Source organism: Eurytemora carolleeae, unplaced genomic scaffold (genome assembly GCF_000591075.1).
Source record: "Eurytemora carolleeae unplaced genomic scaffold, Eaff_2.0 scaffold207, whole genome shotgun sequence".
NCBI classification, from domain to species: domain Eukaryota; kingdom Metazoa; phylum Arthropoda; class Copepoda; order Calanoida; family Temoridae; genus Eurytemora; species Eurytemora carolleeae.
This window is the reverse complement of record NW_019396121.1, coordinates 198,919-225,305: the sequence shown is the minus strand read 5'-3', so window position 1 is coordinate 225,305 and position 26,387 is coordinate 198,919. Positions and strand designations below refer to the sequence as shown.

At 34.1% G+C, this 26,387-nt stretch overlaps 5 protein-coding genes across 6 annotated transcripts in view; 1 reads left to right on the top strand and 4 right to left on the bottom strand.

Annotated features, from left to right (window-relative positions):
* The window catches only part of LOC111695546 (zinc finger protein 771), an 11,424-nt gene extending 8,180 nt beyond the window's left edge, over positions 1-3,244 (bottom strand). The window contains exons 1-4 of one of the 2 annotated variants that reach the window (XM_023464913.1): positions 2,407-3,244; positions 2,135-2,184; positions 1,506-1,716; positions 1,074-1,241 (exon numbers count right to left, since the gene is read on the bottom strand). In XM_023464913.1, coding sequence (XP_023320681.1) covers positions 1,074-1,241; positions 1,506-1,716; positions 2,135-2,176 — 421 coding nt within the window. In that variant the 5' untranslated portion in view covers positions 2,177-2,184; positions 2,407-3,244. The other variant, XM_023464912.1, reaches the window with a different exon arrangement.
* Positions 3,245-4,905: 1,661 nt separating this feature from the next.
* LOC111695551 (ras-related protein rab7) lies at positions 4,906-10,780 on the bottom strand. The gene is made up of 8 exons (XM_023464917.1): positions 10,693-10,780; positions 9,590-9,706; positions 8,233-8,321; positions 8,027-8,117; positions 6,530-6,601; positions 6,163-6,264; positions 5,364-5,480; positions 4,906-5,102 (listed from the first exon to the last, which is right to left on the bottom strand). Exons 1-7 carry the CDS (start codon positions 10,720-10,722, stop codon positions 5,364-5,366), a joined length of 618 nt encoding a protein of 205 aa, XP_023320685.1. The 5' UTR covers positions 10,723-10,780; the 3' UTR covers positions 4,906-5,102.
* On the bottom strand, positions 10,773-15,283 carry LOC111695550 (probable dimethyladenosine transferase). The gene is made up of 7 exons (XM_023464916.1): positions 15,143-15,283; positions 13,947-14,059; positions 13,478-13,657; positions 13,002-13,076; positions 12,508-12,556; positions 11,233-11,430; positions 10,773-10,957 (listed from the first exon to the last, which is right to left on the bottom strand). The coding sequence occupies exons 1-7, from the start codon at positions 15,281-15,283 to the stop codon at positions 10,784-10,786; spliced, it is 930 nt and encodes a 309-aa protein (XP_023320684.1). The 3' UTR covers positions 10,773-10,783.
* Positions 15,284-15,781: 498 nt separating this feature from the next.
* Positions 15,782-25,168, bottom strand: LOC111695549 (protein Peter pan). Its single transcript, XM_023464915.1, has 14 exons — positions 24,576-25,168; positions 23,883-23,993; positions 23,285-23,371; positions 22,400-22,512; positions 21,715-21,782; positions 21,190-21,278; positions 20,765-20,851; positions 20,181-20,231; positions 19,926-20,003; positions 19,451-19,557; positions 19,001-19,096; positions 18,229-18,421; positions 17,088-17,128; positions 15,782-16,263 (listed from the first exon to the last, which is right to left on the bottom strand). The coding sequence occupies exons 1-14, from the start codon at positions 24,615-24,617 to the stop codon at positions 15,846-15,848; spliced, it is 1,581 nt and encodes a 526-aa protein (XP_023320683.1). The 5' UTR covers positions 24,618-25,168; the 3' UTR covers positions 15,782-15,845.
* On the top strand, positions 25,148-26,008 carry LOC111695543 (sentrin-specific protease 6-like). Its single transcript, XM_023464909.1, has one exon. The coding sequence runs from the start codon at positions 25,172-25,174 to the stop codon at positions 26,006-26,008; it is 837 nt and encodes a 278-aa protein (XP_023320677.1). The 5' UTR covers positions 25,148-25,171.
* Positions 26,009-26,387: the final 379 nt, after the last annotated feature.

Sequence of the window (26,387 nt, the reverse complement as noted above, 5' to 3'; positions counted from 1 at the left end):
AAAGGAGAGCTGTGAGATGGGAACAAGAGAGAAATGAGATATAAATATAAAAGACTAAAGAAAAGGAGAGCTGTGAGATGGGAACAAGAGAGAAATGAGATATAAATATAAAAGACTAAAGAAAAGGAGAGCTGTGAGATGGGAACAAGAGAGAAATGAGATATAAATATAAAAGACTAAAGAAAAGGAGAGCTGTGAGATGGAAACAAGAGAGAAGGACAGAGAAGTAAAGAAGGACGAGAGACAAGAAGGAGATAAATTAAAAAAGAAAAAAAAGAGAAAGAGAAAAGGAGACGAGATAAAAACATGAATGGATGACAGTTTTAGAACAGGTTAGACAGTGTTTTGGATGGATAAGGAAGTAGAAAATATGGGACGGAAGGTAGCGACTAGCGGGAGCGAGGGGAAGGCAACCACAAAATTTTTTCGTCCGCACCACAAATAACGTCACAACTCATCATTATTTCTTCCGACCACACCTTTTTTCATCCGGGCGTTTCTTCTATGCTTCTCGTAGCGGGCAATGTAAACTTAAGGAAAAATGGGTAAGTAGACAATCTTTACAATGAGGGTGGGAATGCTGAATATGGAGGGGGTAGAAGAGGATAAATAGGAAGGGGTACAAAGGCTACTAAGACAAACTAGTTATAAACCATTGCATTTGTTTTAGAATACTGAAAGGATGGATCTCTGACAATGTGCTAAAGAGAAGGGATGGTGACTTACCGAGAAAAATTCAATGAATAAAGTTTTCAGAAAATAAACTAGTCTGAACCTTAAAACTAGATTTAACTTTAATATAAAAATCTAACAAATCTACTTACACAAGCGGGATAAATTTTCAAGAGACAGACACCGAAATCTTGACTTTATACTGTAGTGAGACCCCCGCCCCACCCACCCACCAAAAAAATTGTTATTGTAAGTTATAAAATGATGGTTTTTATAACATTTAAAGTGGCATAAGAATGTAGAAATTAAACAAAGAATTATTAATCAAAAAGCTAAAATTCTATAATTCATTTAAAATAATGCGAACCCTCCTTTGCTTAAGAATGTGAAATGTTAATTACCTGTATGCCTTCTCATGTGTCTTGTCATATACTTTGGTTTCTTGCAAAAATATTCACAATGTTCACATTTAAATACTCTGTCGGGAAACTTTTTTCGTCCCTTGTCAGATCGAACCTTGGAATTTGGTTTCTTGAATCTTTTCTTCTTGATTAAATTCCCCTTTTCTTCTGGTTTCAGAAATCTTAAATGTTCTTTTCAGTAGAATTCAAATAATTAGACTCATGATATTTTTATTAATTAAACTGTATTTGTGTGAAATTAAAGCTAGTTATTTTCATTTGTTGAGCTGAAAGTTTTGAGGTTTGCTTTTTACCCACTTTTAATTAAGCTTCCAGTGTGTTCTGCAGTAATCTGCAGTACACTGACCGAAGAAATAGCTTAGCGTTTAGTGGTGAGTGTACCTAATAACATAGTATGATTTAAGAAGTTCCCTTTTCCGTCCGAACTCGGATCATCAAGGTCTGCACTTAGATCTTCTTCATCATAATTCTTCTCCTTCCTTGACACGTCCCTGCTCTTCCCCTTCTCTACCTTCCTTAGTCTTTGATCGTCTTTATTTTCTCTCGGAATCTTCTGGACAATGCTATCTGCTTCCTCCATGGTTAGAATTGAACTTGTAATGGGAACCAACTCCTCTTTTATCTAAACAAAAATACTTTTTAACTAACGACGGTCAAACTGAAAACTCAGTTGCACAGAGGAGAGGGGGCCAAATGAAAATTCAATCGATCTTTTAACTTTAAAATTGATTTTATGTGCTTAGAATAAATCTGTCTTCCATTGCAGCTTGACTGTCTTAGTATACACGGGTGGGGGGGGGGGGGACCACCTCGCCCTCATCCCCTGGATTCGTAAAAGTTCTGGGTATCGCAGGTGGGAGAGGGGGGTGCGTGCACGCTCCTTTTGCTTGTTCGTTTAAGAGTACTGATTGGTTAGATTAAGAAGATACGTATAAATGAATGGATTGTAAAGATTAGCCTTGAGATACGACCACAAAAAGAGGTCTCCAATAAAATTTCTTTGAAATGTAATGTTCGTTCTAAAAAATAGATTAATTCACCTCGATTTGGTTTTCATCCTTCATCTCTTCTTTGGTTTCCATTCTAAAATCTGTGCATTATCCAAATTGAAAGAAACATTAGAACAAACTTAACACACTTTCTTAAGAAGGTGGAAGTTTAAGACATGCAAAGATCAACCATAGTTTCAAATTAAGATAACTTGTTATTCGTCTGATGACTTGATTTACCAAAAAGACGAGTTTTCAAACTTGAAAGAGCAATTTTTTGAAAAACATTTCAACGTTTTATTTCGTTTCTTGACAATGTTTACTGAAATCAGAGGTTGTGAGTGTACACACTAACACCGGCCTCGAGAAAGGGAAGAAAGTCAGAGGATGCTGAAATGATGGCGGGGATATTTTTATTTGCGGATTTTCTAATCTTACGAAAATTGATGTTTACGAGACAAATAACAATATTGTATCATATCTATTATCTTTTTAACAAGCAATTGTTTAATTATAATTTATGAAAATTTAAAATATTATTTATTAAGAATTTACAGGATAACATCGTTGGTCTGAAAATCATTCACCATGCGAAGCTGTTGATCACAAAACCACCAAGATTGATTCATAATAAATTATCTTGTATAAGGAGAATTTTAGATATTATTATTTTAAAAATTACATGTCATGTTTGATAATGAACCAAACCTAAGAAAATAAACAAAGCTTAAGTTGTCGAAACTTTACCTAGATTTAAGACTGAACTGAGTTGTAATTTCGTTAGTTCTAGAACTTTAGTGATTGAAAGTAGAGAACTAAAGGGACTGTCATTAGAATTTCGAGTTACCTGTCATTTGAAAGATTTAAGTATTAAAGAGTTACCATGGACATTTCAATCATTGTTTATCGTACAAAGCGTTGAAGGGTACCGTTATGAATCGGACATGCCACTTAATAACTCAAATAACGTCTACAGTCTCTTTAAATGAGAACTTCCTATGAAACAAATCAAATCCCAATATGTTGGTTAAGATTGTGAAAACAGGACCCTTTATATTTATATATTGTATGAACAAAAAGCTTATACTTTCAAACAATATAACTCTTTTTTGTGTATTTCACTCTGAGGGATTGTAAAATCCGCTTTTAGTATGGTTAAAACTTTTTAACGTGAAAAATGCATCGGCAAAACTTTAAACAGTAGAAAATTTGAAATAAGAAGCATCATTCATTGAAGAATGAAAGAAAAACTTTTTCTTACTTAACGACTAAAAAAAATTATCATTAAGGGAGCTAGGCCCTCCTTATAGTTTTTTAAATTTTTTAATGTAGATCGGATCCGAATCCAAGGAACTACAATTTTGTGGATCTTCTGGATCGGGATCCATTAGATCCACAACATTGTAGCACCCTGGATTCGGATCAACAAAATTGTAGCTCTTGGATCCGGATTCATTAGATCCAAGAGCTACAATTTTGTTAATCCGAATCCAGGGATCTATAATGTTGTGGATCTAATGAATCCGGATCCAAGAGCTACAATTTTGTTGATCCGAATCCAGGGAGCTACAATGTTGTGGATCTAATGAATCCGGATCCAAGAGCTACAATTTTGTTGATCCGAATCCAGGGAGCTACAATGTTGTGGATCTAATGGATCCGGATCTAGGGAGCTCCAATGTTGTGGATCTAATGGATCCGGATCCAGGGAGCTGCAATTTTGTTGATACGGATCCAGGGAGCTCCAATGTTGTGGTTCTAATGGATCCGGATCCAGGAAGCTGCAATTTTGTTGATCCGGATCTAGGGAGCTACAATGTTGTGGATCTAATGGATCCAGTTCCAAGGATCTGCATTGTTGTGGATCTAATGGATCCGAATCCAGGGAGCTACAATTTTGTGGATCCGGATTCAGGGAGCTACAATGGTGTTGATCAGGATCCAGTGGGCTACAATGTTGTTGATCCGGATCCAGGGAGCTACAATTGTTGGGGATCTAATGGATCCGGTTCCAAGAAGCTACAATGTTGTAGATCCAAATCCAAGCTGCTACTATGGGGTGGATCCGGTTCCAAGGAGCTACAATGTTGTAGATCCAGATCCAAGCAGCTACTATGGTTTGCATCCGGATCCAGGGAGCTACTTTTGTGTGGATTTATGATCAGATTCCAAGGAGCTACAGTTAAACCCAGAACATCGGAGCCATCGACAGAATGTGTAGAATGTCGTCCTAACAATTTTTCATTGTTTTTTATTATTATTTGACCTAATTTTAATTGTATAACTATATAAATTACTATAAAATGAGCGAAAAACAGTTTAAAAGACCTTAATATAGTTATTCAAGTAAAAAACTAAATATCTGCAGAATTCTATCATCAGTATTATCAGTAAGGAAAACAACGTTTTATCAATTCTCTCGATGTCTTGGAAGTTCTGGGTTAAACTGTACAATGGTATAGATCAGGATCAAAAGCTTTGTTGTACAATAAGAAAGTATGAGAACACATTATAAACATCTCCTGAATTGTGTAGGATCTGTATCCTGAACTTCTTTACAACTTCTATTTTTATCTTAGTTAAAACTTTTTACTTTTTTCGATTTAGCCATTTTCTTGTTAGTTTGGTGACTTCATGAGAAGAATGAAAACTATGAACATCAAAATTATTAACATAACAAAACTTGGTAGCAGATGAAAAACAGCTGATCTTTATAGTGTATTATTCAATATAATGAAGTAAAAGAAAATAATAAAATTAAAGATTGCTCACATATAATAGACATATAAACCACGATGTATGTATAATAATTTTTCTTCTAGTAATTTTATAACTTTGTATTTTAAGCCTTTTTATTTTGTTTAGTCGAAATATCACGATCAAGTATTAAAAAACCATTTAATCATTGAACTTATCTAGCAATATCATCAATCACTCAATCTAATGATTGATAAATTTTTAAGTTTTATAAAATATGTTGAATCGGATTTAGAACTTTCAATAGTTAACATCCAGTCTCCTAAACAAAGATTAGTATCAAATTATTTTGAAAATCATTATGATATATTTTCATTCTACTAACTCTCCATCCAGGTTCTTGAAAAACCCCCCCCCCCCCCCATTATTTGAAAATCCTATTTTCTTTGCAAGACTTCTCCACGACAAGAAATATTTCTAAAATCTTTCAATTTCTACTGAAAATGTTTCTCCTTTCTCACATAGGCCATAATTTTTAATTTCTTTCAAATTACTTAAAATGTTTTTATTCATTATGTCCTACCTAACATCCACATGCGTCCTTGTTTCTATTCGTATCCTGCTGGTTAGGACGGATCAGATCTGGCATCTCAGGGAAACTGTCCTCTGTTTCCTGAGCTAATGCATTCCTTGCTATCGTCTGAACACAATCTTACTGATTTTTTACGCTAAACCATAAATTGTAAAAGTCACTTTCAAAGAGAAACAACAATTGAAAATAAACAACTTTCAGGTAACAAATTCGGATATCGAAAATATTCTGGATCAGAAAAATCTCCATTTCAAACCTCTGATGCTGATTACTTAAAATTAAATTTGTGTTAATGTGTTGCGTTAAAATTTGCTGAAATTATCAAGTTTTTCAACAATAAATATTAAATATTAAAATTCAGTTTGAGACATATCTTAAACAACAAGAATGAACTGTTTTATTTTGAAATAAAGTAGAAAAATCTAAATCATAAAAACATAAATGTATATTGTGTAACTGAAGCTGACTCATGAAAAGAAAAACGTGTCTTATGACACATAGCACAATGTCTGAATTGAACAACATGAATAAATATTAAATAATTTCGATGAACTGTGTAGTGTGTACAGCTTAAAGTTAGAAAAAATAAATCTCGCTGAAATAAGTCAATTCTGATAGAAATAAAGTTTAAATCGGATTTTATTGCAATAAAAGGAATTTAACAGCGAGGATGGGTAAGGACGGAAATCTATAAATTTGAACAGGAAATTAACTTTCAAATCTATTCTTATGGGGAAAGTTGGCTCGGGAGAGGGGTGATTTTTTTTTTTTTTTGGGGGGGGCACTTTACCTGAAAAGCTTGCTCTACATTGATCGCTTCCTTGGCCGAAGTTTCGAAGTAGGGAATATCATTCTTCGATTGACACCAATACTGAGCACGCTTAGTGCTTACCTTAACAAAGTGAAGCCTGGAGTCAAGTTTAGAGTCAAGTCTAAAGTCAAGTCTAAAGTCAAGTCTAAAGTCACGTCTTAAGTCACGTCTAAAGTCACGTCTAAAGTCACGTCTAAAGTCAAATCTAAAGTCAAGTCTAAAGTCAAGTCTAAAGTCAAGTCTAAAGTCAAGTCTAAAGTCAAGTCTAAAGTCAAGTCTAAAGTCAAGTCTAAAGTCAAGTCTAAAATCAAGTCTTAAGTCAAGTCTAAGTATAAAATCTGTTTACCGATCTATTGTCAAGATCCACTTTGTTTCCGAGAACCACAAAGGGGAAGTTGTCTGAGTCCCTGGGAGAAGCCTTAATAATAAATAATTATTATAATTCAGGTTTAGCAGGAGGCTTGCTATTAACTATTCAAACAACTGTATTAATAAAACTGTTGTCGTCAAGTGACCTTCCATTCGAAAGAGGGGCATGCCCATAGATAAAGATAGATTGCGCATAAGTCGACATTTTTCATCTTGAAAGATATAAATGTACAGAGATGTTTTAAAGATATTCCTATTATATAGATTAACTAGGTCGGTTGTGAACATTGGCTGTTCTTATGTCATTGAGTACTTGTGGTGTACATGAGTTCTGTAGAGAGAAATTTATGTTAGTTTAGTCCTTCTCATGTCCTTCTTCAGTTCTCGTCAAGATGATATATTGCTCTGTGAAATATTGTTGTTCAAATAGTTCCATTCCCAGTTATTTTACACTCTATTATGAAATCCATTAAGACACCAAACCACCCCGCTTATCATTGAAGTACACTTTGACCCCTAGAAGTATGAGTTCGCGGACTGTACAATTCTTGGTGATTTTGCGTACATAAGCTATCTATGTTTATTTATTTATCTATGGGCATGCCCGATTCAAAACAGTCGCCCTGAATCTATATTTAATCAATTACGTGGAAGATATTGTAGTTGGTCTAAATCAAATCAAATTATGAAGTTTAGAAAAAGCTTCAGGCTTCATTAAACAGACCCAAGACCGGATCTGAATTAAATTTTGACATTTGTTATAATATAGTATTTATTTCGGACATGGATTTTGTAGCAGAAATGCGCGAGTTACGTGATAGAGAACCCACAATTGAAAATATTAATCTTAAAGAGAAAATTATAGCTATTTTGTGCAATCAGACAAAGGTTCAAAGGGTGCCGTTGTGAATCTGACGTCACTCTGAAAAGGAGCGTCACTTCACTACAGTTAATGTCTAACTATCCTTCTACTTGAAGACTGAGGAGTATCTAAATGTAATTTAACAGCTAATTAATAACTATCCAATGTTTAAGTTTCGCCAATTTCAAATTATCCTATACTGTCCTGCTTTCTAACCATATCTACTATATAGCTATACGATTAAAATAAATATAGAAGTGTCTGCCCAACTATAGATATAAAAGATCTAACGAACCATACTTCTAAATATATTTCCTGTCAAATATTAAATCTACTCACAAGATGAGGGGAAGGGATTTAAAGGAAATGGAATTTTTAGATGGAGAAGGGTTACCTNCTGGGGAGGATCTAGATTTAGATTAGGAATTCATCCATCAAGCTATCAAGGGATTCAAGGGAAGGGCCTGAAGAAGTATCCCTCCATCCAGCTAGCAAGGGATTTAGGAAGGGGATAACTCATCCTTCCAGCTGTCTGGGGATTAAGGGGGGGGGGATTGTCTGGATAAGGAATTCATCTCTCCAGCTGTAAAAGGAATTAAAGGGGTGGGGTACCTGGATTAGGAATTCATCCCTCCAGCTGTCTAGGGATTTAAATGTGTTTGGAGCAGTGACATCATAGGTTAGAACACAGCAGTCGGCGCCCCTAGAGAAAAAAATTCTGATCACAATTTAATTCCTTCAATCATAGTTTTATAAGTTGGTCTTAAAATTAAAAAATATTGTAAGAAAAGCTGTAAATATTTCCATTTTCTCTGTACCTGTAAAATGCAACACCTAGAGATTGAAATCTTTCCTGTCCTGCAGTATCCCAGATCTGCATTGTAACCAGCCTATCATCAACCATCACCTAGACCACACCAATAGTTAGCACAATAGTTAGAAAAAAAGAAGAAAAAATAAGAATAGTCTTTTTTTGTTAAAAAATCAGTGAATCTCAAAGAAATGTTAATGATATGACATACTGACAGGGCGGATCCAGGATCCGGATCCGCATCAAAATGAATGGATTAGGACTGGTAAAAACAGATGAAGGAAACTGGATAAAAGCAGGTCCAACTTTAGAAAGAGGTTTTCCAAAATAGAAAAGTCTATGGGATGGATAAGAGGTTCTTGGGTTGTGTATAAGGGGTTCTTGAAATTGGCAGAGGTTTTTCAAGACGGAAAATCTTTATATATATAGATATAGATATATATAGATATATTTAGCTTGTCTGTTCATTTGTTTGTTTGGTTGTTCCTTTGTATCCAATAAACGTTAAAACGGTGGAACCGAACGGGGCCAAATTTTGTGTGGGAAAAAAAATCCGCCAAAATTTGAAAGTTGTGTAAATGGTCGACTTTCAGAACAACAGTTATTAGTTAAAATTATTTACAGGAAAGGGGGCACGAAGCGCTCTAAAAGCGTAGTAGGATTAAAAAGAGGCGGTACAGGCCAGGGTTTCAATGAAAGAATACTAAGAAAGAAATGTAAAGAGGTTTTTCGCCCATGGTTTGAGGTTAAGGGATTTTAGGAAAATTGAAGATTTAATAGAAGGAAATATTTTGGAGATGGAACAGAATTTATATGAATTAAAAGTTTATATGCTAAAAAAATGTCGAAGAAAGAGATGTGAATTCTGTTCAATGGTTGAAAAAAGTTCTTTGGTGGAAAAGAGTGTGATTTTAGAAGCTGAAAAAAGGAGATTGTAGAGGATTAAAGAATCACAAAAGGGAAAAATTTCTGGACACTACATTTATTAATTTTTGGATACTTGCTACATTTATTCATTTCTGGACACTACATTTATTCATTTCTGGATACTTGGTACATTTATTCATTTCTGGATACTTGCTACATTTATTCATTTCTGGACACTACATTTATTCAATTTGGATACTTGCTACATTTATTCATTTCTGGACACTACATTTATTCATATTTGGATACTTGCTACATTGTGCACTTTGGGCGAAAAAAAGAACATCTGAGCTTACTATATCTATGCTGAGTTTTATATTTTTAATATGAAATAAGAAACTTTATATTATTCGATTATGATTAAATTTGAGTTATCAATATGATTAATCACTTAATTGATATATGATACATGTTTTTGTAATAAAATATAATTTCACCTCTTTAGTAAGGAAATCTGCTCCTATTGTTGCTTTATACTGGTTTGAGAACTTCTTATTTACATATTGGTTCATTAGAGAGGTCTTACCCACACCACTGTCACCCAGGATTATAACCTGATAATTACATTGAGCAATCAATTCCAAATTTCAATTATAAGTTTATAATAAAAGTATAATTTTTTTTTAAATAGCCTTTTTATTGTAAAATCTAAGCGTTTTTTCTGCAGAAAATCCCACAAAATTATGTCATTGCACATTGGACGTTTTTAATGTACAGCACAATCAGGATTGTTAGGGTTACTCATAAATTTCGAATTATGAATGATTTAAGTTCGTTATAAACTCCATTCACCCTTTCCTCTACTCAGATGCTCTTCCATCCATTAATAATCCCTTAAACTTAGAAACTTCGGAACATTTCAATATTCGTTTTCATCCCTTTTCAATCTTTTCAACACGTTTATTCCATTTAAACAATTTCAAGTGCAGAACCTTTCATTATGTATAAAACAGAAGAGGTTATCGATGTAGTTTTAAATTAGCCTTAACTTTACTCAAATAATTACTAGTCCGACTCACACCAGTGTTCTCCCTTTTTCTAGGCAGACGTGTTCGGGTTATCTTGGTAAAATAAATAATTTTTAATCGTGGTTCCCTATTTTAGTGGCCTGCGGATTTAAGTGGCGGAAACAATGAAGGCAACTAAGAGAATTCATATTTTTCAAGACGGAAAGACAGTATAAAGGTCTACAGGATACTATTGGGAATCGGTAATGCAACGCTTTAAATTGAGATGAAGAAGTAAGAATGGCTCTGTTTTACATCTGATTTTAAATACGTGTTTTTTCTTATTTGTTAACATGAAAATGAACGATTGCACTTCAGCTATTAATATCTGTGTGCAGAGTGCAAAAATGCATTTTTAAGATTGGCAATACTTCACCTAAATTGAGAATATTTTCTCAATTCCCTAAATTTCTGAAGAATATAAAAATATCTACAAACTTTTTTTGTATGCTTACAAAACTACGATTTTAAGAATAAAAGTTTTTGAGTAATGCAATTTCAGAGTAAAAACGTCCAGGTATTTACTTTCATACCTTCAGCAGCACCTTCTTTCTTGACGCCATTTTCTTCTTGATTTTCTCTGTGTTTGTAAGAACAACTGTTTCTTTTTAAATCTGAAAAAAATTAAACAAAATGAATTCCGGCCGAGTTAAATGCATGAAGGAGCTTCATGAAATCGTCAATATCCATGGTACGGGCCCGTTTCTCCTTAAACCCTGAGCTCTGTAGCACCTCGTCAACGAGAGCTTTAATGTTGAAATCCTGAGGAACCTCCTCACCTTGCACCGACTTTTGCACCTGGGCACAACAAAATGAAAATCTTACTTTTTTAGAATGATTCACTAAAAACCATCTTCCCCTCGATAAATTTTTTTCCTAGAGTGCGAAGCAATAATAAATTTTTTACAGTTAATAAAGTATAACAATGCAAGTGTGTGTTCTATGCAATGTACTAAGTATCTCTGAACATTGCATTCAAACTTATGTTTGACATAGCACTTAGCCTCAGCGATAAAACCGACCACAGACATTTTTTAAGCGCATGAAATATAGGTATTTATTTTTGTCGTTTCCTTGTAGTTTTTCTCCATCAAGAGCAAGACACCAGTTGTGTTAAAGCCAGCGCTCAGTGTCTTGTTTTTCCGCACAAAACAGATTCGCGTCAATCCGTCCCATTCTTTAAAATTGATCGGTGGCGGCGGGTTTCGAGGCTCTATACGTACAACCGACGATTCAACTTTCGGCGGTGGACGGAAATTATTCTTCCCAACCTAAAACAAACAATTATAAAAATTTTATTGTAAAAAGTTTTAAAAAGCCGAAATTCTCCAAATATAAAAATTCTATTGTAAAAAGTTTTCTAAAAGCTGAAATTCTCAAAAATATAAAATTGTAAAAAGTTTTCTAAAAGCTGAAATTCTCCAAGCATAAAAATTCTATTGTAAAAAGCAGTGTTTCGGATCCATATCATTTTGATTCGGATCCGGATCCGGATCCGCGGATCCGCATCCGTGATGATGGATCCTGATACGGATCCGGATCCGAGGTAACTTTTGATTCTGTGAATCGGATTTTCCCTATTAAATGTTATGCAAGGTTATAATTTATAAACTATAGTAATCCTAAAGTTAAAAATGTCGTCATTACTATTATATAAATGTAAACATTAAATTATTAAAGATAATTTTGAAAAATTTTCGTCATGTAAATAATACATTTACGAACCATTTTGATTTATTTATTCCATGGTTTTGGTTAATTTTTGGCGCTACCCGGATCCATATCAACGTTTCCTGATACGGATCCGGATCCGACCAAATGATACGGATCCGACCGGATCCGGATCCGAACACTGGTAAAAAGTTTTAACATAAAAATTCAATTGTAAAAAGTTTTCTAAAAGCTGAAATTCTCAAAAATATAAAATTGTAAAAAATTTTCTAAAAGCTGAAATTCTCCAAATATAAATATTTTGTAAAAAGTTTTCTAAAACCTGAAATTCTCCAAGCATAAAAATTCTATTGTAAAAAGTTTTAACATAAAAATTCAATTGTAAAAAGTTTTCTAAAAGCTGAAATTCTCCAAATAAAAAAATTTAATTGTAAAAAGTTTTTTTAAAAGCTGAAATTCTCCAAATAGAAAAATTTAATTGTAAAAAGTTTTCTAAAAGCTGAAATTTTCCAAATAAAAAAATTTAAATGTTAAAGTTTTCTAAAAGCTGAAATTCTCCAAATAGAAAAATTTTATTGTAAAAAGTTTTCTAAAAGCTGAAATTCTCCAAATGAATTCTAAAACATGAATTTTTGATTTCATAAATATTTCTTAAAAAAACATTAAAAAGAATTTACCTTCATTAAATGATCTACTCGGGCAAGTAATTGGGTGTTTATAGATAATCTAAAATAAAAAAAATATTTTAGAGAAAGAAAAATTCTGATATGGAACATTATATATGCTAATACACAAATCATCATTAATTATCAATTCAAACACATTCAACCACGGTACATTCATATTGATAAACCAAACAATAAATTTAACTACAGTACATCAGTATTCAAAAAACAACAACAAATTAAACTGCAGTACATGAGTATTAATAATATAAACAATATATCCAACTACAGTACATCCTTACTAATAAAACAAACAATATGTTCTACCACAGTACATCATTTATAATAAAACAAACAATATGTTCAACTACAGTACATCATTACTAATAAACCAAACAATATATTTAACTACAGTACATCAGTATTTAAAAAACAACATATTCAACTTCAGTACATGAGTATTAATAATACAAACAATATATTAAACTACAGTAAAAAGTTTCTACCTGCAGTAAAGTTTATCACCAGGTTGAGCAACCAGTCTTTGTGCAAATTCTCTTTGGAACATTAACACTGCACATCTACATAAATATCAAATCATATAGAATTTCATTTAAGAACCAATTAATAGATATGATTCTCCTCCCTCCAGGGATATAAAGTATTTAATTATCTCACCTACCCCTCAGGAGAGGTGCGTGGGGAATGATTATTAAAGAAAATATATACTCCTGATCACTTTAACACAAAACAACCATTATTCTCATTTCATTTAGAATTCAATGATTGGAATTCATACAAAATATATAGATTAACATGTGAACAGAAAATGGAAATTTAAGAGAGAATTTCACTTGTGGTCAAAAATAGTAAATACTTTTTAGAATACCCCCCCCCCCACAACATCCATCAAAGGAAATAAGTTTAAAATCTTTGAGGATTTTCATTATGGAGAGAAAAAGAGTGTTTACTGTTTCATTACCTGAAGAAAGGTCTGTGAAGTAAAAGTTTAAAAACAAGAGGCGATGAGATCTGATATGGAACATTAGCGACACAAACGTCGAAAAAGGGAAGCTCTGTTTTAATGACGTCACCAACTAATATCTGTAGTTTGGACTGGTAGTGGGAACCCTGGACTCTTTTCTGTAACTCTGCAACCATTCTAGAATATTGTTTATATGGTCACGGGGATTCTGATTAAATAATAAATGATCAAATAATATGAATCTAAAAACAATAAAATTCTTTGATTAGTTCAATAGAATAAGTAATAATTGAACAGGGGCGTATACAGGATTTTGTCCAAAGGGGGGGGGGCTCTCTGGGAAACCACAGTTTCCACTTAACTAGAACGACTCAGCCACCACAGCCCCCTTATGTGACGCTCTCTACACTTTATGAGGAAATCAAGTTCTAAAAATTTGTAATTTATTGATTTGTTGTTAACTAACCTAGGATCTAATTCACAAGCAATAACTCTCTTTACTTTATCCAACATCTTGACCGTCATATTTCCAGTTCCAGGTCCTATCTCAAGTACTGTGTCAGTGTTCCGTAGTGCAGACTAAAATAATAAAGAACATATTAATTTCTATTAAACCTAGACAGGTAGTATTATAGTATAATAATAACTTCATAACCTTGGGACACAATTTGCGGGTTCGCTGAACTGCCTACAACCGCGCCGGTTCAAATTTTAATCACCGATCCTTCTGAATCTTTTAACATTGAATCAGTGGTTCAAATAAAAACCGGCGACAGGTAGTTCAGCGACGTAGATCAAATTTATTGAATTCGGTCCCTGCTTTAAATAAATTAACTACTTAGAAGCAAGAAAGAACTAGGGAAAAGTCAATATCAAATATATGTTCATTATTTTGCTTATTTATTTTTAATAAAGCAGGACAGAAATCGTGTACTCAAGTAATCATTGTTTACTCAATCAAAAGTTATAATGTTAATCATCAAACCCCAGTTATCATGTTAATCATCAAACCCCAGAGGCCATCTTCTTTGTTCTCCTAATCTTTGTACGTAATAGTTTATCAATGCGTCCAATTATGTCAAACATCGGCCAAAATGTTTTCTGTCACATTATGCACAACAATGGTCTTGTAAATAATGTTTATGTATTTATAACAAACATTGCTCTCAAACTAATTTCATTGGAAGAATTATACTTGCCAAAGAATGTAAGACACAGAATAATTAGGTTAAGACACTTTCTGGGCCGAGCGCTGCGGCTAGGGGCCGAGCGCTGCGGCTACGGGTTATGTTAAGTTAAGACACTTTCTGGGCCGAGCGCTGTGGCTAGGACAGGCTAGGGGGCCGAGCGCTGCGGCCACATGTCCACATTTAATTGAAAATTGTTGAAAAAGTCATGTAAAAATTTGAAAGGGGGGGCCGGGGTCCAAAAATCATTTTCTAGGAATATACCGAATAACTTCTTGATACATTTACAGCTCCATCTTTCAGTTCATGTGCGTGTCTCAGCTACTTTGTCTTCTAACTTATTCTAATAACCCCACAAGAAAAAAACATTTTAAAATTAAAAAAGGTTGTAAGTGAAGCTACAATTTGTTAAAAAAATCGAAACTTTACTCATAAAAATGTTGAGAGCATTCTAGCAGAAAACAAAGAAAATTACCTTATCAACCAATGCTTGCACTATCAACGGATTTTTTAGAATATGTTGTCCGAGGGCGTGGTTGAACTGCATAGCCTGCCCAGTTTTTCCTTCCCCGCCCCCTTCTCGGCCCTTCTTCTTCCCATCTTTAATTTTACCCATCTGAAATTGTAACTTATGACTGAAAAACAGGTTTTTATCAATAGATAAGAATCTAACGTAAATCTACGATTTTCACATTATCAATGAAAAAGTTTAACAGTAAAATATCAATTTTTTAACAATAAACTTGAATTCCAGAAAAGTTAATGATGTTAGAAATAAATCTGATTGTTTGGGGGAGTTAACTGAGAAACACACAAAGGTAAATAAATGGCGTTTTAGAATGTTTCAGCTGGGCTTTGTGACGTCATAAGATATCATAATTTTCCACCAATGAGCGACAAGATTGCAAAATTGAAACCAATCACTGCAAGGCAGGCAACAGGGATAGTTATACTCATCATTTCTTCCTTTAAATCTGAATTTAACTACGCATTTGGCAATTGTCCTTAAGAAGCAAAGGTGAAGATCAGCAAAAAATGCAACAGATATTTTCGTACTTTTGACAGTATTAGGCAATAAGCTACCTCCCTCTTTCTCAATTTCAGAAACAAAAAAATCTTGGAAAAAAATTTATTTAAAAAAATCACAGCCTGGTGGACGATTAAACATCTGTGAAGAATCATCGTTTTCGGTTCTTCTGAATCTTTCCTCCCTTGACTCCTCTCATTTTTCCAGGTTTAGCTGAGGGTGCTCCCCGCCCCCCTCCTCCTCCTCCTCTACCCTTATAGTTGGGTCCGACACCATCACTGTTAAACACCTTCGGTTTCCTCATCTTCTTATCTCTTCCCCCATCCCGGCTCTTACTCCTTCCTCCGTCCTTGCTTTTACTCCGTCCTCCATCTCTACTTTTACTCCTATCTCCTCCGTCCTTCCCTCGGCCGCGGAAACCCTCCTTGCCTCGACTATCCCTGTCTTGATTGAACCCTTCTCTAGGTTTACTCTTCTTGTTGGAGAACCTTTTCCCGGCGTTTATTTTCCCCGTTCCTTGGTTGCTGTTGGAGAATAGTTCCTTCTCTGGTTCTTCTCCAACCTCTTGTCTAGATAAAGAAAATTTATTAGAATCAATATTTCAATATACGAGGCGCTACCTCCAATAAGATGGCAATATAAAGAGTAATTCCCTTTCTACTGAAGTTATCATTTCTCTTCAGTCAAATCGAATTTAAAGGGACTGAAAGCGAATTTTCAAGTGACCCTCCTCCTCCATGCAAAGATGGCCATACCCAATTTACAACGGTGTCCTTAGCTTAAAAACTTTGTCGGATCATTTATAAATTAGATTTTCATGTTTTTTTCTTAAAATTGTTTATTTTCATTGGCGGGTTGTCTCTGAAAGTGACTTGTGCAAAGAGCAGGGGAAAGCAGGCGGGCATGAGCCACTCCTATTTCCACTTCCGTGCCACATATTAGCTTTTTTCTCTTCCGTCAGCCATGAGTCACCACTATTTCCCCTTCCGTACCACCACATTCGACTCTTCCGGGCAAAACTACTTTTTTAAATGGTATATTTAGGGCCTTTTAAGTGTGATTTTAAAAAATCCAGCCGCGTCACGCAAAAAACCACAACTCAAACCATTTTTTCAATTCTACTTAAGATTAATATTTTGTGTGTTGAATTCTTAAACTGTTTTACAATAAAATTTTTGACAAATTTGACTGAGTATTGCATCTTGAAATATCACATATTGTAAATCGGACATTGCCATCTTAGCATGGAGGGTCACATTTACGCTTACAGTCCTTTTATATCACATTTCAATGAAATTAAAAAAGGAAAATCTTGTAATAAAGAAATTAAACAGATGAAATGAAAATGTTACAGTTTCAGTAGTTTAGAGGAACAATAATTATATTTTATTACCTGTACCACTCTTCATCATCATCCTCATCTCCACTACCGTTCTAAACAAACAAACAAACATTATTATTATTATTATTATCATTATTATTATTATTATTATAATTATAGCAGACAACCCGTCATTCAATGAAATAGGGGTCGACGCTCCTTGCCACCGCAGTGTATCAATTAGACAGTATAACTATTCATTTCTTTTTAGCCTGTAGCCATTGTTAGTTCAAAATAATTGAAATCAATAACAGAAGTGTGTTCATGCAAAGACGGTAGAATAGTAGAAGATAGGGCATTATGAATTTGGCCAAAGTGTGTACGCTCTGTACACTTTGATATGACGTCATTGGCTGCAGTATTGTTTTTGAATTCAAACAATCAACACTAAAACTCTAGTTATCATTTAAATTAATGATTGTAGGTGCTAAAAATGGTGGAAAAATAACGACACGGTTATAAACTTCTAAATTTCTTTTAATCAGTTATAGGATAGGATGCTCTCCTGCTAAAATAAAGCTAAAATTGTGATTTTGTTACCCAGAAAAATACGACATATTTTAAAACAATATTTGTTAGATGTCATTAAGTATAGTTTTCAATAGTCCAAAGCAGAATTTAGGCCAGTAAAGTGAGCAAGGTCGGAAAAAACCTTAGTTTTAAGTAGCCAATTTTTTTAACCAATTACATTGAAATCTGTTTTAAGATAAAGTTTATCTAAAAAGATAATAAAGTTATGCATTTCTAACGGAAAATTACGTAAAAACGCAAGTTTTTGGTGATGGAAATGCTTTAAAAGTCCTAAAATCTTTTTAAATTATAGAAAAGACGACATTCTATGGCTTCTTATTGAACCCAATTGAGGCGTCTGGTTTTGCGTATAAATCCCAATGCCTTCTCTTTATATAACAAAGCTCTTTGTGTTTCTCGCGCCATTTTACGAATAAAATCATATTTTATAGGGATTGCTTAAGGTATCCTTTGTCAGAGCTAGAGTTTACAAAATTATCTTTATTTGTTGAGAGAACACTTCTTTAAGAAAGCGAATCAAAACTAACCTTGGCTCCAAGCAAAGTTATGATTCGCGTTTTTAGCATAAAAAAAATAAAACAGAAAAAACAAGAAAAATTTATAAGTGAGAAAAAAGTTTAACCTTCTCCGCGTTTTCTCCTTGCCAGGCCTTGACAGCTCTCTTCTCCTTCCCTGTTAGTTCCAGTTCATGAGTTCTCATCCCGTCCAGGGCCTTCTCTTTGTTCTTATTCTTCAGAGCATCCTTCTTTCGGACATTTGCTTCCTGTTCCTTCTTCCGCTTCTCCTTCTCATGCTTCCTCTGTTCACGCCGGAGCCTATTCATAGTTTAAGTAGAGTAAATTCACAGGGACATTTCTAACTAGCAAGTGGTAATATCTAAACTAGTAAGTGGTAATATCAAAACTAGTAAGTGGTAATATCAAAACTAGTAAGTGGTAATATCAAAACTAGTAAGTGGTAATATCTAAACTAGTAAGTGGTATTATCAAAACTAGTAAGTGGTAATATCAAAACTAGTAAGTGGTAATAATATAAAGTATGAAGTATAAATCCTTCGTTTTTATCTGTCAATTAAAGAACAAATCTGCCAATCACAGTCAATTTTTAAGAAATCAGCCAATTATCCCATCTTCCAGAAAAAGGGCTCAATTAGTTTCTCACATTTTAGTTAACTTTTACTGGAAAACTAAATCAAATAAAAATGTTCAGTTATAAATTGGCCAATTCGATTAACTATTAAAATTTAGCAATGCCATACTCGCAATGAAATAATTCTTCCTGAATTATATATATTCCTGTGTATTTGGAACCAAATATAGATTTGAATAATAATAATATATTCATAAAAGTTCTGCAATAAAAAATAAAATAAAGTAAAGATGATGATGTCCTACCTTATTTGTTTGACTTCTTCATCAGTTTTCTGAATATATTTATGGAACATGATTTCTCCATCCAGTAGACCATCCTCGATCTTGATCAATTCCATGCTATATCAATTATAAAATAAAAAATTACATATTTAAAAGATCAAACCACAAACTCATTCATCGATACAATTTACAGGATTTCCAGAGAAACCAATTAGGTGTAAATTTGGTCGAAGTTTGTGCGGGTTTTGTAGTTAACGATTTTTTTACTTGCGCAATACACTGTAAATGTGTGGTATGCGTGAAGCACTTTAAAAGGTTTCAGCTCTTTAAACACAAATTTGAGCAAAACAAATTTCGAATTTCGGCGAAACCCCTAAACCAAACTAATGCTATCGCAGTATTGGCATTACGAAAAATGCTCCGACGCAGAATTTTGAAAACTACTCCAGGTTATGGAATATAATAAGGTACCTTATCCTAGGTCCAAGTTCCACTAGTCTAACACTGCTCTGCTGAGCTGTTATTGCTCCACGGATTGACATCTCCTGGGGTAGAACAACCTTGCTCTGCTCGTCATCCTTATTCAAGTTTAATAATTTAATATAAACCAAAACATTTTCCATAGAAATATAACATGATTCATGAAAAATTAAAATCCCAATTTTAAAAACTATTTTCGACCTTCGCAGTATATAAACAATCTCAACGACCAGGCATGCGGCCGAACTCAAAGAAATTAAACCGAGTTGCTGGACCACCAATAACCGGTTTTAATTGAGCGCCGGCTCAAATCTCAAAACACTGTTCTTAAAATCATGTTTCCACACATTATTCCCGTTACAAAATTAAGATCTAGGTCATCAATAAATCTCACGAAGCTCTAAAATCCAGCGACAATTTCAATCAGACTATCGAGAATGTGACCTCAAACTTTCTGTTCTGTTACCTCGGCCTCGCTGTCAGATACACAGCCTCCGTTAGTTACAAGATCCGCCATATTCTCCAATCTTCCCAAGTTCGGGATCTAATTCAGAAGGATAATATAAATATCTTATTTTAAAAAATTATTGTAAAAAACGTTATTGCCGGTTTTTTATGTTATTAAAAGTTTGTTTATATAATTCAAGAGGACTTCAGATAATTATAAATAAAAAAGCAATAAAATATTTTAGAAAAAAAATTCAACGTTTTTATTTCCTACTTTGCTATTAACGATTTTCTTGACACCACGGTTAACTCCAACAGGAACAACCTAAATAAGAGATGCCGTATATTGTATATTGTATATCATACATATCAAGCGTAAACCAAGTTGGAAATATGAAACCAAATTTTTCTAAACAGATTTGAACTTTTAAAACTTTTTATGGCCAGTTTAACCTGTCTCTTCACGGTCAAAGTTCGGGAACTCGACAAACGAAAGGCATTCCTTACCCTGGACTTTAATTTATATATTTAATCATAAGTTTAAGTTCAGGATTTAAATCTTCGAGATGAAGCTCAGCAACATCGAACATAATTTTCAGACTATGGATGTAACTTTTAAATAGACTTGAGTTTGAAATTATTGGATAGATTTATGAGGTTAATCATTTGGTTCATTTATGAGGTTAATTATTGGATACATTTATGAGGTTAATTATTGGATACATTTATGAGGTTAATTATTGGATAGATTTATGAGGTTAATCATTTGGTTCGTAGTGTCTAGGCTTATATATAAATAAGTCAGTCTAATATGTAATTTTGAACTGAGCAAAACATTAGTTTAGCTCTATTTCCTACCTTAATTGTGTAGTGCCTGAAATCTATAAGCCCTGTGTCCTTGTTGTAGTTTATCAGAACACATCTTCTAATATTACTCAGACGAACCTAATATTTTAATTCAACATTTCCTTCAAGGTTAAGAGAATCAGAAACGTCCAATTTAAAAAAAAAAGTTGATCATTAATTGAATACTATATTCCTTGCATGTAAATATGTAAAAATGCGTTCTAGCAAAAAATTTTTATACCTAAAAATGATGTGATTAAAATCAGTTATGAACAAACAATACGTTAGAATGTTACACATTCAACATTAAATAAGAGCCAGAATATTGTAAAAAGCAAAATCAAAAAATACGTACTAAGTACAGAGGAGGTAATCTTAAAATCTTGATTGTACATAAAACGGACTAAATTAATCTAATGGAAATGTTTAAAGCGTTCCTTGGTGACATTAATTGTAGGGAACATATTCTGGAACATTGAAGTACAAAGCTGAAACTCTCGTTCCTCAGAGGGAAAATTATTCATTACTGAAAATAATAAAATCAATAAAACATTTCTCGAGCATAACATTACATCTTATTTAACTTTATAATTCCATTAAATATTAAACTTTAAGATTTCATCTGCTATAAGGTGAATCTATATATAAATTTGGCTTGTCTGTCTTGTTTGTTTGTTTGTTTGTATCCAATAAACGTCAAAACGGCTGAACCGATTGGGCCCGAATTTTTTGTGGGACATCACGTGACCACAGGGAAGGTTTATGAATGATAAAAATTTTAAAAAATGTGTTTTAAAGGTTTTTAATTTTGTAAAATATTTAAATTCTTGAAAATCCGCGAATTTTTTTTAAAATCTGCAAAAAAATTTTCTTCTTTGTTTTTAAATGTAAACAAAAAGAACATGTTCACAATTTAAATAGAAGTTAAGCCTAGTATATTTAAAAAAAGATAAAATACAAACCTAAGAGTGGGTGGTGAAGATATTGTTTCTCGTAGGTAATTTGACGCTTCAAAGATGATCTCACATCCCTTAATGACAATCATTTTAAAATAAAACTCGTGAATATATTTTCGTGATAAATGTTAATATTTAAGTTTGAATGTAATTAACACCGGTTATTTCCATTGTAAGGCTGCTTTGAAGCCAGAGTAAGATAAATAGTTTAGTTTGTCCTAGTTTCGCCAAGTTTACCAAGAAGACCTCAGAAGTTATAAAATTTGTTCTGAGAGGCAATTATAGAAAACAGGGGNATTTGGTAGTTACATGATGGGGGGAGGTACAAAAAAATCTTCCAATTTTTTCAAGGGGGGGGGGCCCTTCTTCGAAAATCATTTTACCTTAAAAATATTTATCCCTGAAAAATTGATCCCCGCCCCCCTCCTCAAGTTTCCATTCCCAAGAATTACGAACAAAAAGCGGACGAAAAAATAATAGATACAAAATTTGGAAAATATGTTGTCGCAAATTTTAAACTAAAAAGACGAAAAAGGGTAAAAAAAAATTTGCAAGCTGATGTAAAAATATCTACCCCCTCCCCTCACAATCATTCCACCTTCAAAATAATTTTAGAAAATGTATTCTTTGCCCCCTCCCCCCTAGGATCCCGAACAAAAAACAATGGCAAGTGATTATTATTATGGTTTACCTGCCGAGGGAGTATTCTTTTATCTTAAAAGTTAAAGTAGGGCCCCTGGGGAATCTTGCAATCTTGAGATAGGGACCCAGAGCAGTTTTTGTAAACATACACAGATGTGAAACCTAAAACGAGAAAGATGAAGAAAATAATAGATATTTTTGATCATTAGACAGCGACGTTTTTAACTGGGTGTAAAAAACTAGTTACTTTGTAAATAAAACCTTGATTTTTAACTAGTTTCTTTGTTAATAAAACCTTGATTTTAAACAATAATAAACGTTGGTGGAAGGGCGTGCAAAAGGTTAAGGCTATTCCATTATTTACACAAAAAAATAAATTTAAAAACTATATAATTGACGTACAATATAATTCTATAACCAATTATCCCCCTCCATAAAAAAAATACTTAAAGCAATCTCAAATATAAAATGAAGGAGAAAGAAAAATAAATGATTAAATGTCTGGATAAGATAGAGAAGGTGGACAGAATCCAAACTAGTTAATCTATATTGAGTCTACTCCTCCCATACTGTGTTTTATAATATAATTCCTTTCCTATACAGTATAGATCCTTCCTTATCCTTCTCTTTAGGATCCGAATCGTGGAACAATATTTTTTCAGAAAATTTGAACTTTTTTGACGAAAATCACCGGACCATGATTCCCGAAAGTTACTGCAATTTTTGAACGTTAGGATATTTAATTGTATTTTAGGTTAATCTAAAAATTCACCAATTTAAACAGATTTAACGATTTAAAATGGTGATTCTCAAAGTTCAAAGTTGAAATTGTTGATAGGAAAGCCTAGGATACTAAAATAACATTCCGGTGTCCATAGTTTTCGTGAACAAAATTTGCACTTTTTCATTTGAAGAAGACGATAAAATAGTTCACCTTGAGTAATCCCGCCACATGAACAAAATCTTTAACTACATTCTTCGGTCTAGCCTTGATATTAGACGCAGTAAACGGTTCCATCACCTCAACAAATCAAATCTTAATCATATTTCTTAAAAACAGGATTTTGTAGTTTTATTAAAAATATTGAAAAATGATTTATTTCCACCAAACTCTCTTCTGTAAATCTATATTTAAATTTGGCTTGTTTGTCTGTCTGTTTGTCTGTTTGTTTGTTTGTATCCAATAAACGTCAAAACGGCTGAACCGATCGGGCCCAAATTTTTTGTGGGACAAACTAGCAAGTGGTAATATCTAAACTAGTAAGTGGTAATATCAAAACTAGTAAGTGGTATTATCAAAACTAGTAAGTGGTAATATCAAAACTAGTAAGTGGTAATAATATAAAGTATGAAGTATAAATCCTTCGTTTTTTAAGGCTAGAAAGAAGGGCGCGAAGCGCCTTGAATTTCTAGTGACTAATATTAATACAATTTTCTTACAATAATAAAAAATAAGTTGGTTTTAGTTATGTTTTTAGAAACAAATGCTTATTTCTTACTTAAAAATATAAAACTAGTAAAGGTGTGTTTACCTTTCTAAAATCCTTGCATAGTTCCTGAACGAATTTCCCGGTTTTGCCTCTATGGACGACAAATGAGTGTGGTGCTTGGGAAATCTCATCATCCTCCTCCCGTAACGATACCTGCAGATATTGCACGTTAAACTTTAACATTAAAACGTTCACGTAGCACGTTGCCTGTATGGTAGGGTGTAACTATTTTACCTTAAACGCGTTCTGAAAACTAAACGAAACCTACACAGTATCGATAAAACGTAAATACTACAACGCTGAGCAGAATTCAGTTCGTCAGGTCGTCTCAAAACTAAACGAACTCTAAAGAGTATAATTATCTAACGCTAAGCGTTGATACTATTATCTATTGAGAATGCAAAATTTTCCGTAACATTCCATACGTTTTAAAGTTTTTCAAAACTCGTGAATATTTTACGTTTTACTTTAAAAAACTAAAATTTCTCATATATTACAACAAAAAAAGGATTTTCCTGAAAGAGTCATCATATTTCAGTTAAATGCCAAAAATACAGAAACAAAAGGGAGAATATAAAACTTCAATTGCATCCTTCTGTCAGAAAACTTAAACGTTAAAACGCTAGAGAACTTACAGATCAAGGAAAGTCGATAAAAGGACGGTTTCTAAATCCATCAACGAAATTCGAGTTACATTGAGAATTGGTCTCGATTTAAGTTTATTTGTTCTTTTACCTGTTTATTTTTACGGACACTCTTTCCCTTACGTTTCCCCATTTTATCTGAAGGTATAGTTAATGTAATGCATGATACTTTGATTAGGATGAGATCTTCTGTGAACCAGATTAAGAAAACAAAAAAGTAGGATAACTCATAACTTTGGAATCGGGAAAGTTGTTGTAAATCAAATCAACAGTTAATAAAGCTCTGAATTCTTATTGGCTTCATTATGAGCGGAAGAAGATGTTACGACAAACCATCGCAGAACATTACAAGGAAGTGATCAGCCCGTGATTGAACTCTGTCAGTTCCCTGAGGAGCGTTGTTCTAGCACCGTGATTGTAACCTCCGAAGACTACCGGAGCCTCGAGGAGGGGGAGTACGTGAATGATACTATTGTCGACTTCTATCTGACCTATCTACACAACCAGGTTCTTAACAAGGAGGATAGAGACAATGTTTATGTTTTCAGTTCACACTTCTACTCGAAGCTCTCGAGCTCCCCCCTGAGAAAGCACCTAAAGGAGTCTGAGAAGAACCTGTCCGCGTAGCAAAAGAGGTATTTGAGGGTAGAGCGCTGGACCAAGAATGTTGACCTGTTCACTAAGGATATGGTGATTTTCCCCATCTGTCAGGAGTCCCATTGGTTTTTGATCATAGCGGTCAAACCAGGACTCATCCAGAAGCCTGATGATCCCGAGGAGAGGTTGACCAGAGGTGACCCTTTCCTAATCCTGCTGGACAGCATGGGAGGATACAAGGAGAAAGCTGTATCTATTATAAGACAGTGTCTATCCTGCGAGTGGAAAGCAAAGCGTGGTGGGACGGAAACCTTCTCTGCTCGTGAGATAAAACTGATGAAGCCCAATAAACCGGAACAGGATAATTTTACTGACTGCGGGGTCTTCCTTCTACACTACGTAGAGAAGATTTTTTGTTCTGTTGTCCAGTTTGACTGGTCTAAGCTTCCGGACTTGACGAACTGGTTTCCCATGGAGGAAATTCTCAAGAAGAGATTTGAACTTGCAACCCATATTCAGAATCTTGCAAGATCGCAGAAGGGGGTGACGCAGTTTCCGGTTATAAAACTGAACAACGGAGACCCCTCCCGCCGGAGCAAACGTCGGAAGGGTTTTAGGGCGGAGCTAGACTACGGGACGGATTTGGAAGAGGCTTTGGATTTACCAGGTGCAGGAGAATTCTCAGTAGGGCACACCCCAGTTCGGGAATCTACTTCGGCAGAGTCCACACCAGTTCGGGAATCTACATCAGCAGAGTCCACACCAGTTCGGAAATCTACTTCGGCAGAGTCCACACCAGTTCGGGAATCTACTTCGGCAGAGTCCACACCAGTTCGGGAATCTACATCAGCAGAGCCACAGAGTTCAAACAAACTAGATGATGAACTTGCGCTCGTGGGTGATCTTGAAAACGATGAACTGGGTTAAAGGATTAAGCCGGACGAATCAGGCTCAGAATCAAACTAAACACCGTTAACACCTTTGTTCCAAAAGGGTTTAGGCACGACTACAAAAGGAGGGAGACCCTTGGTTCTATTACTGATGTGTTTGAAAATATGAGATTAAACTCAGACTCAACTCACAGTGAAGAAGAGAAAAATTGCTTCTGGCGCACAAACGGCCAAAACAACCGGTAAAAAGCTCAAGCTTTCTTCATTAGAAGAGGAGGAAGTTTTCTCTACTCCTCAGCGTTAAAATCATTCTGTGCTTCTTTCAGTCTTCCGCCAACATTATTTAACATTCGCCAACATTTTTCAACATCCGCCATGACATCTGCCAACATCAAGCCAGGGTAAAAAATAGAACA

What these genes read in the sequence shown, in the direction of transcription:
- LOC111695549 (XM_023464915.1), bottom strand. Translation starts at nt 24,617, where the DNA reads ATGGGGAAACGTAAGGGAAAGAGTGTCCGTAAAAATAAACAG. An exon ending in AAAGAATACTCCCTCGGCAG is followed by an intron (nt 21,783 to 22,399) that starts GTAAACCATAAT and finishes ATTGTCATTAAG; the next exon opens with GGATGTGAGATCATCTTTGA. An exon ending in GAACTTGGACCTAGGATAAG is followed by an intron (nt 19,097 to 19,450) that starts GTACCTTATTAT and finishes TAATTGATATAG; the next exon opens with CATGGAATTGATCAAGATCG.
- LOC111695551 (XM_023464917.1), bottom strand. Translation starts at nt 10,722, where the DNA reads ATGGCGTCAAGAAAGAAGGTGCTGCTGAAG. An exon ending in CTAGGTGTTGCATTTTACAG is followed by an intron (nt 8,118 to 8,232) that starts GTACAGAGAAAA and finishes TTTTTTCTCTAG; the next exon opens with GGGCGCCGACTGCTGTGTTC. An exon ending in ATGTAGAGCAAGCTTTTCAG is followed by an intron (nt 5,481 to 6,162) that starts GTAAAGTGCCCC and finishes GATTGTGTTCAG; the next exon opens with ACGATAGCAAGGAATGCATT.
- LOC111695550 (XM_023464916.1), bottom strand. Translation starts at nt 15,283, where the DNA reads ATGGGTAAAATTAAAGATGGGAAGAAGAAGGGCCGAGAAGGGGGCGGG. An exon ending in GGTGATAAACTTTACTGCAG is followed by an intron (nt 12,557 to 13,001) that starts GTAGAAACTTTT and finishes TTTTTATTTTAG; the next exon opens with ATTATCTATAAACACCCAAT. An exon ending in TGATGGAGAAAAACTACAAG is followed by an intron (nt 10,958 to 11,232) that starts GAAACGACAAAA and finishes TGTTGTGCCCAG; the next exon opens with GTGCAAAAGTCGGTGCAAGG.
- LOC111695543 (XM_023464909.1), top strand. Translation starts at nt 25,172, where the DNA reads ATGGTGATTTTCCCCATCTGTCAGGAGTCCCATTGGTTTTTGATCATA.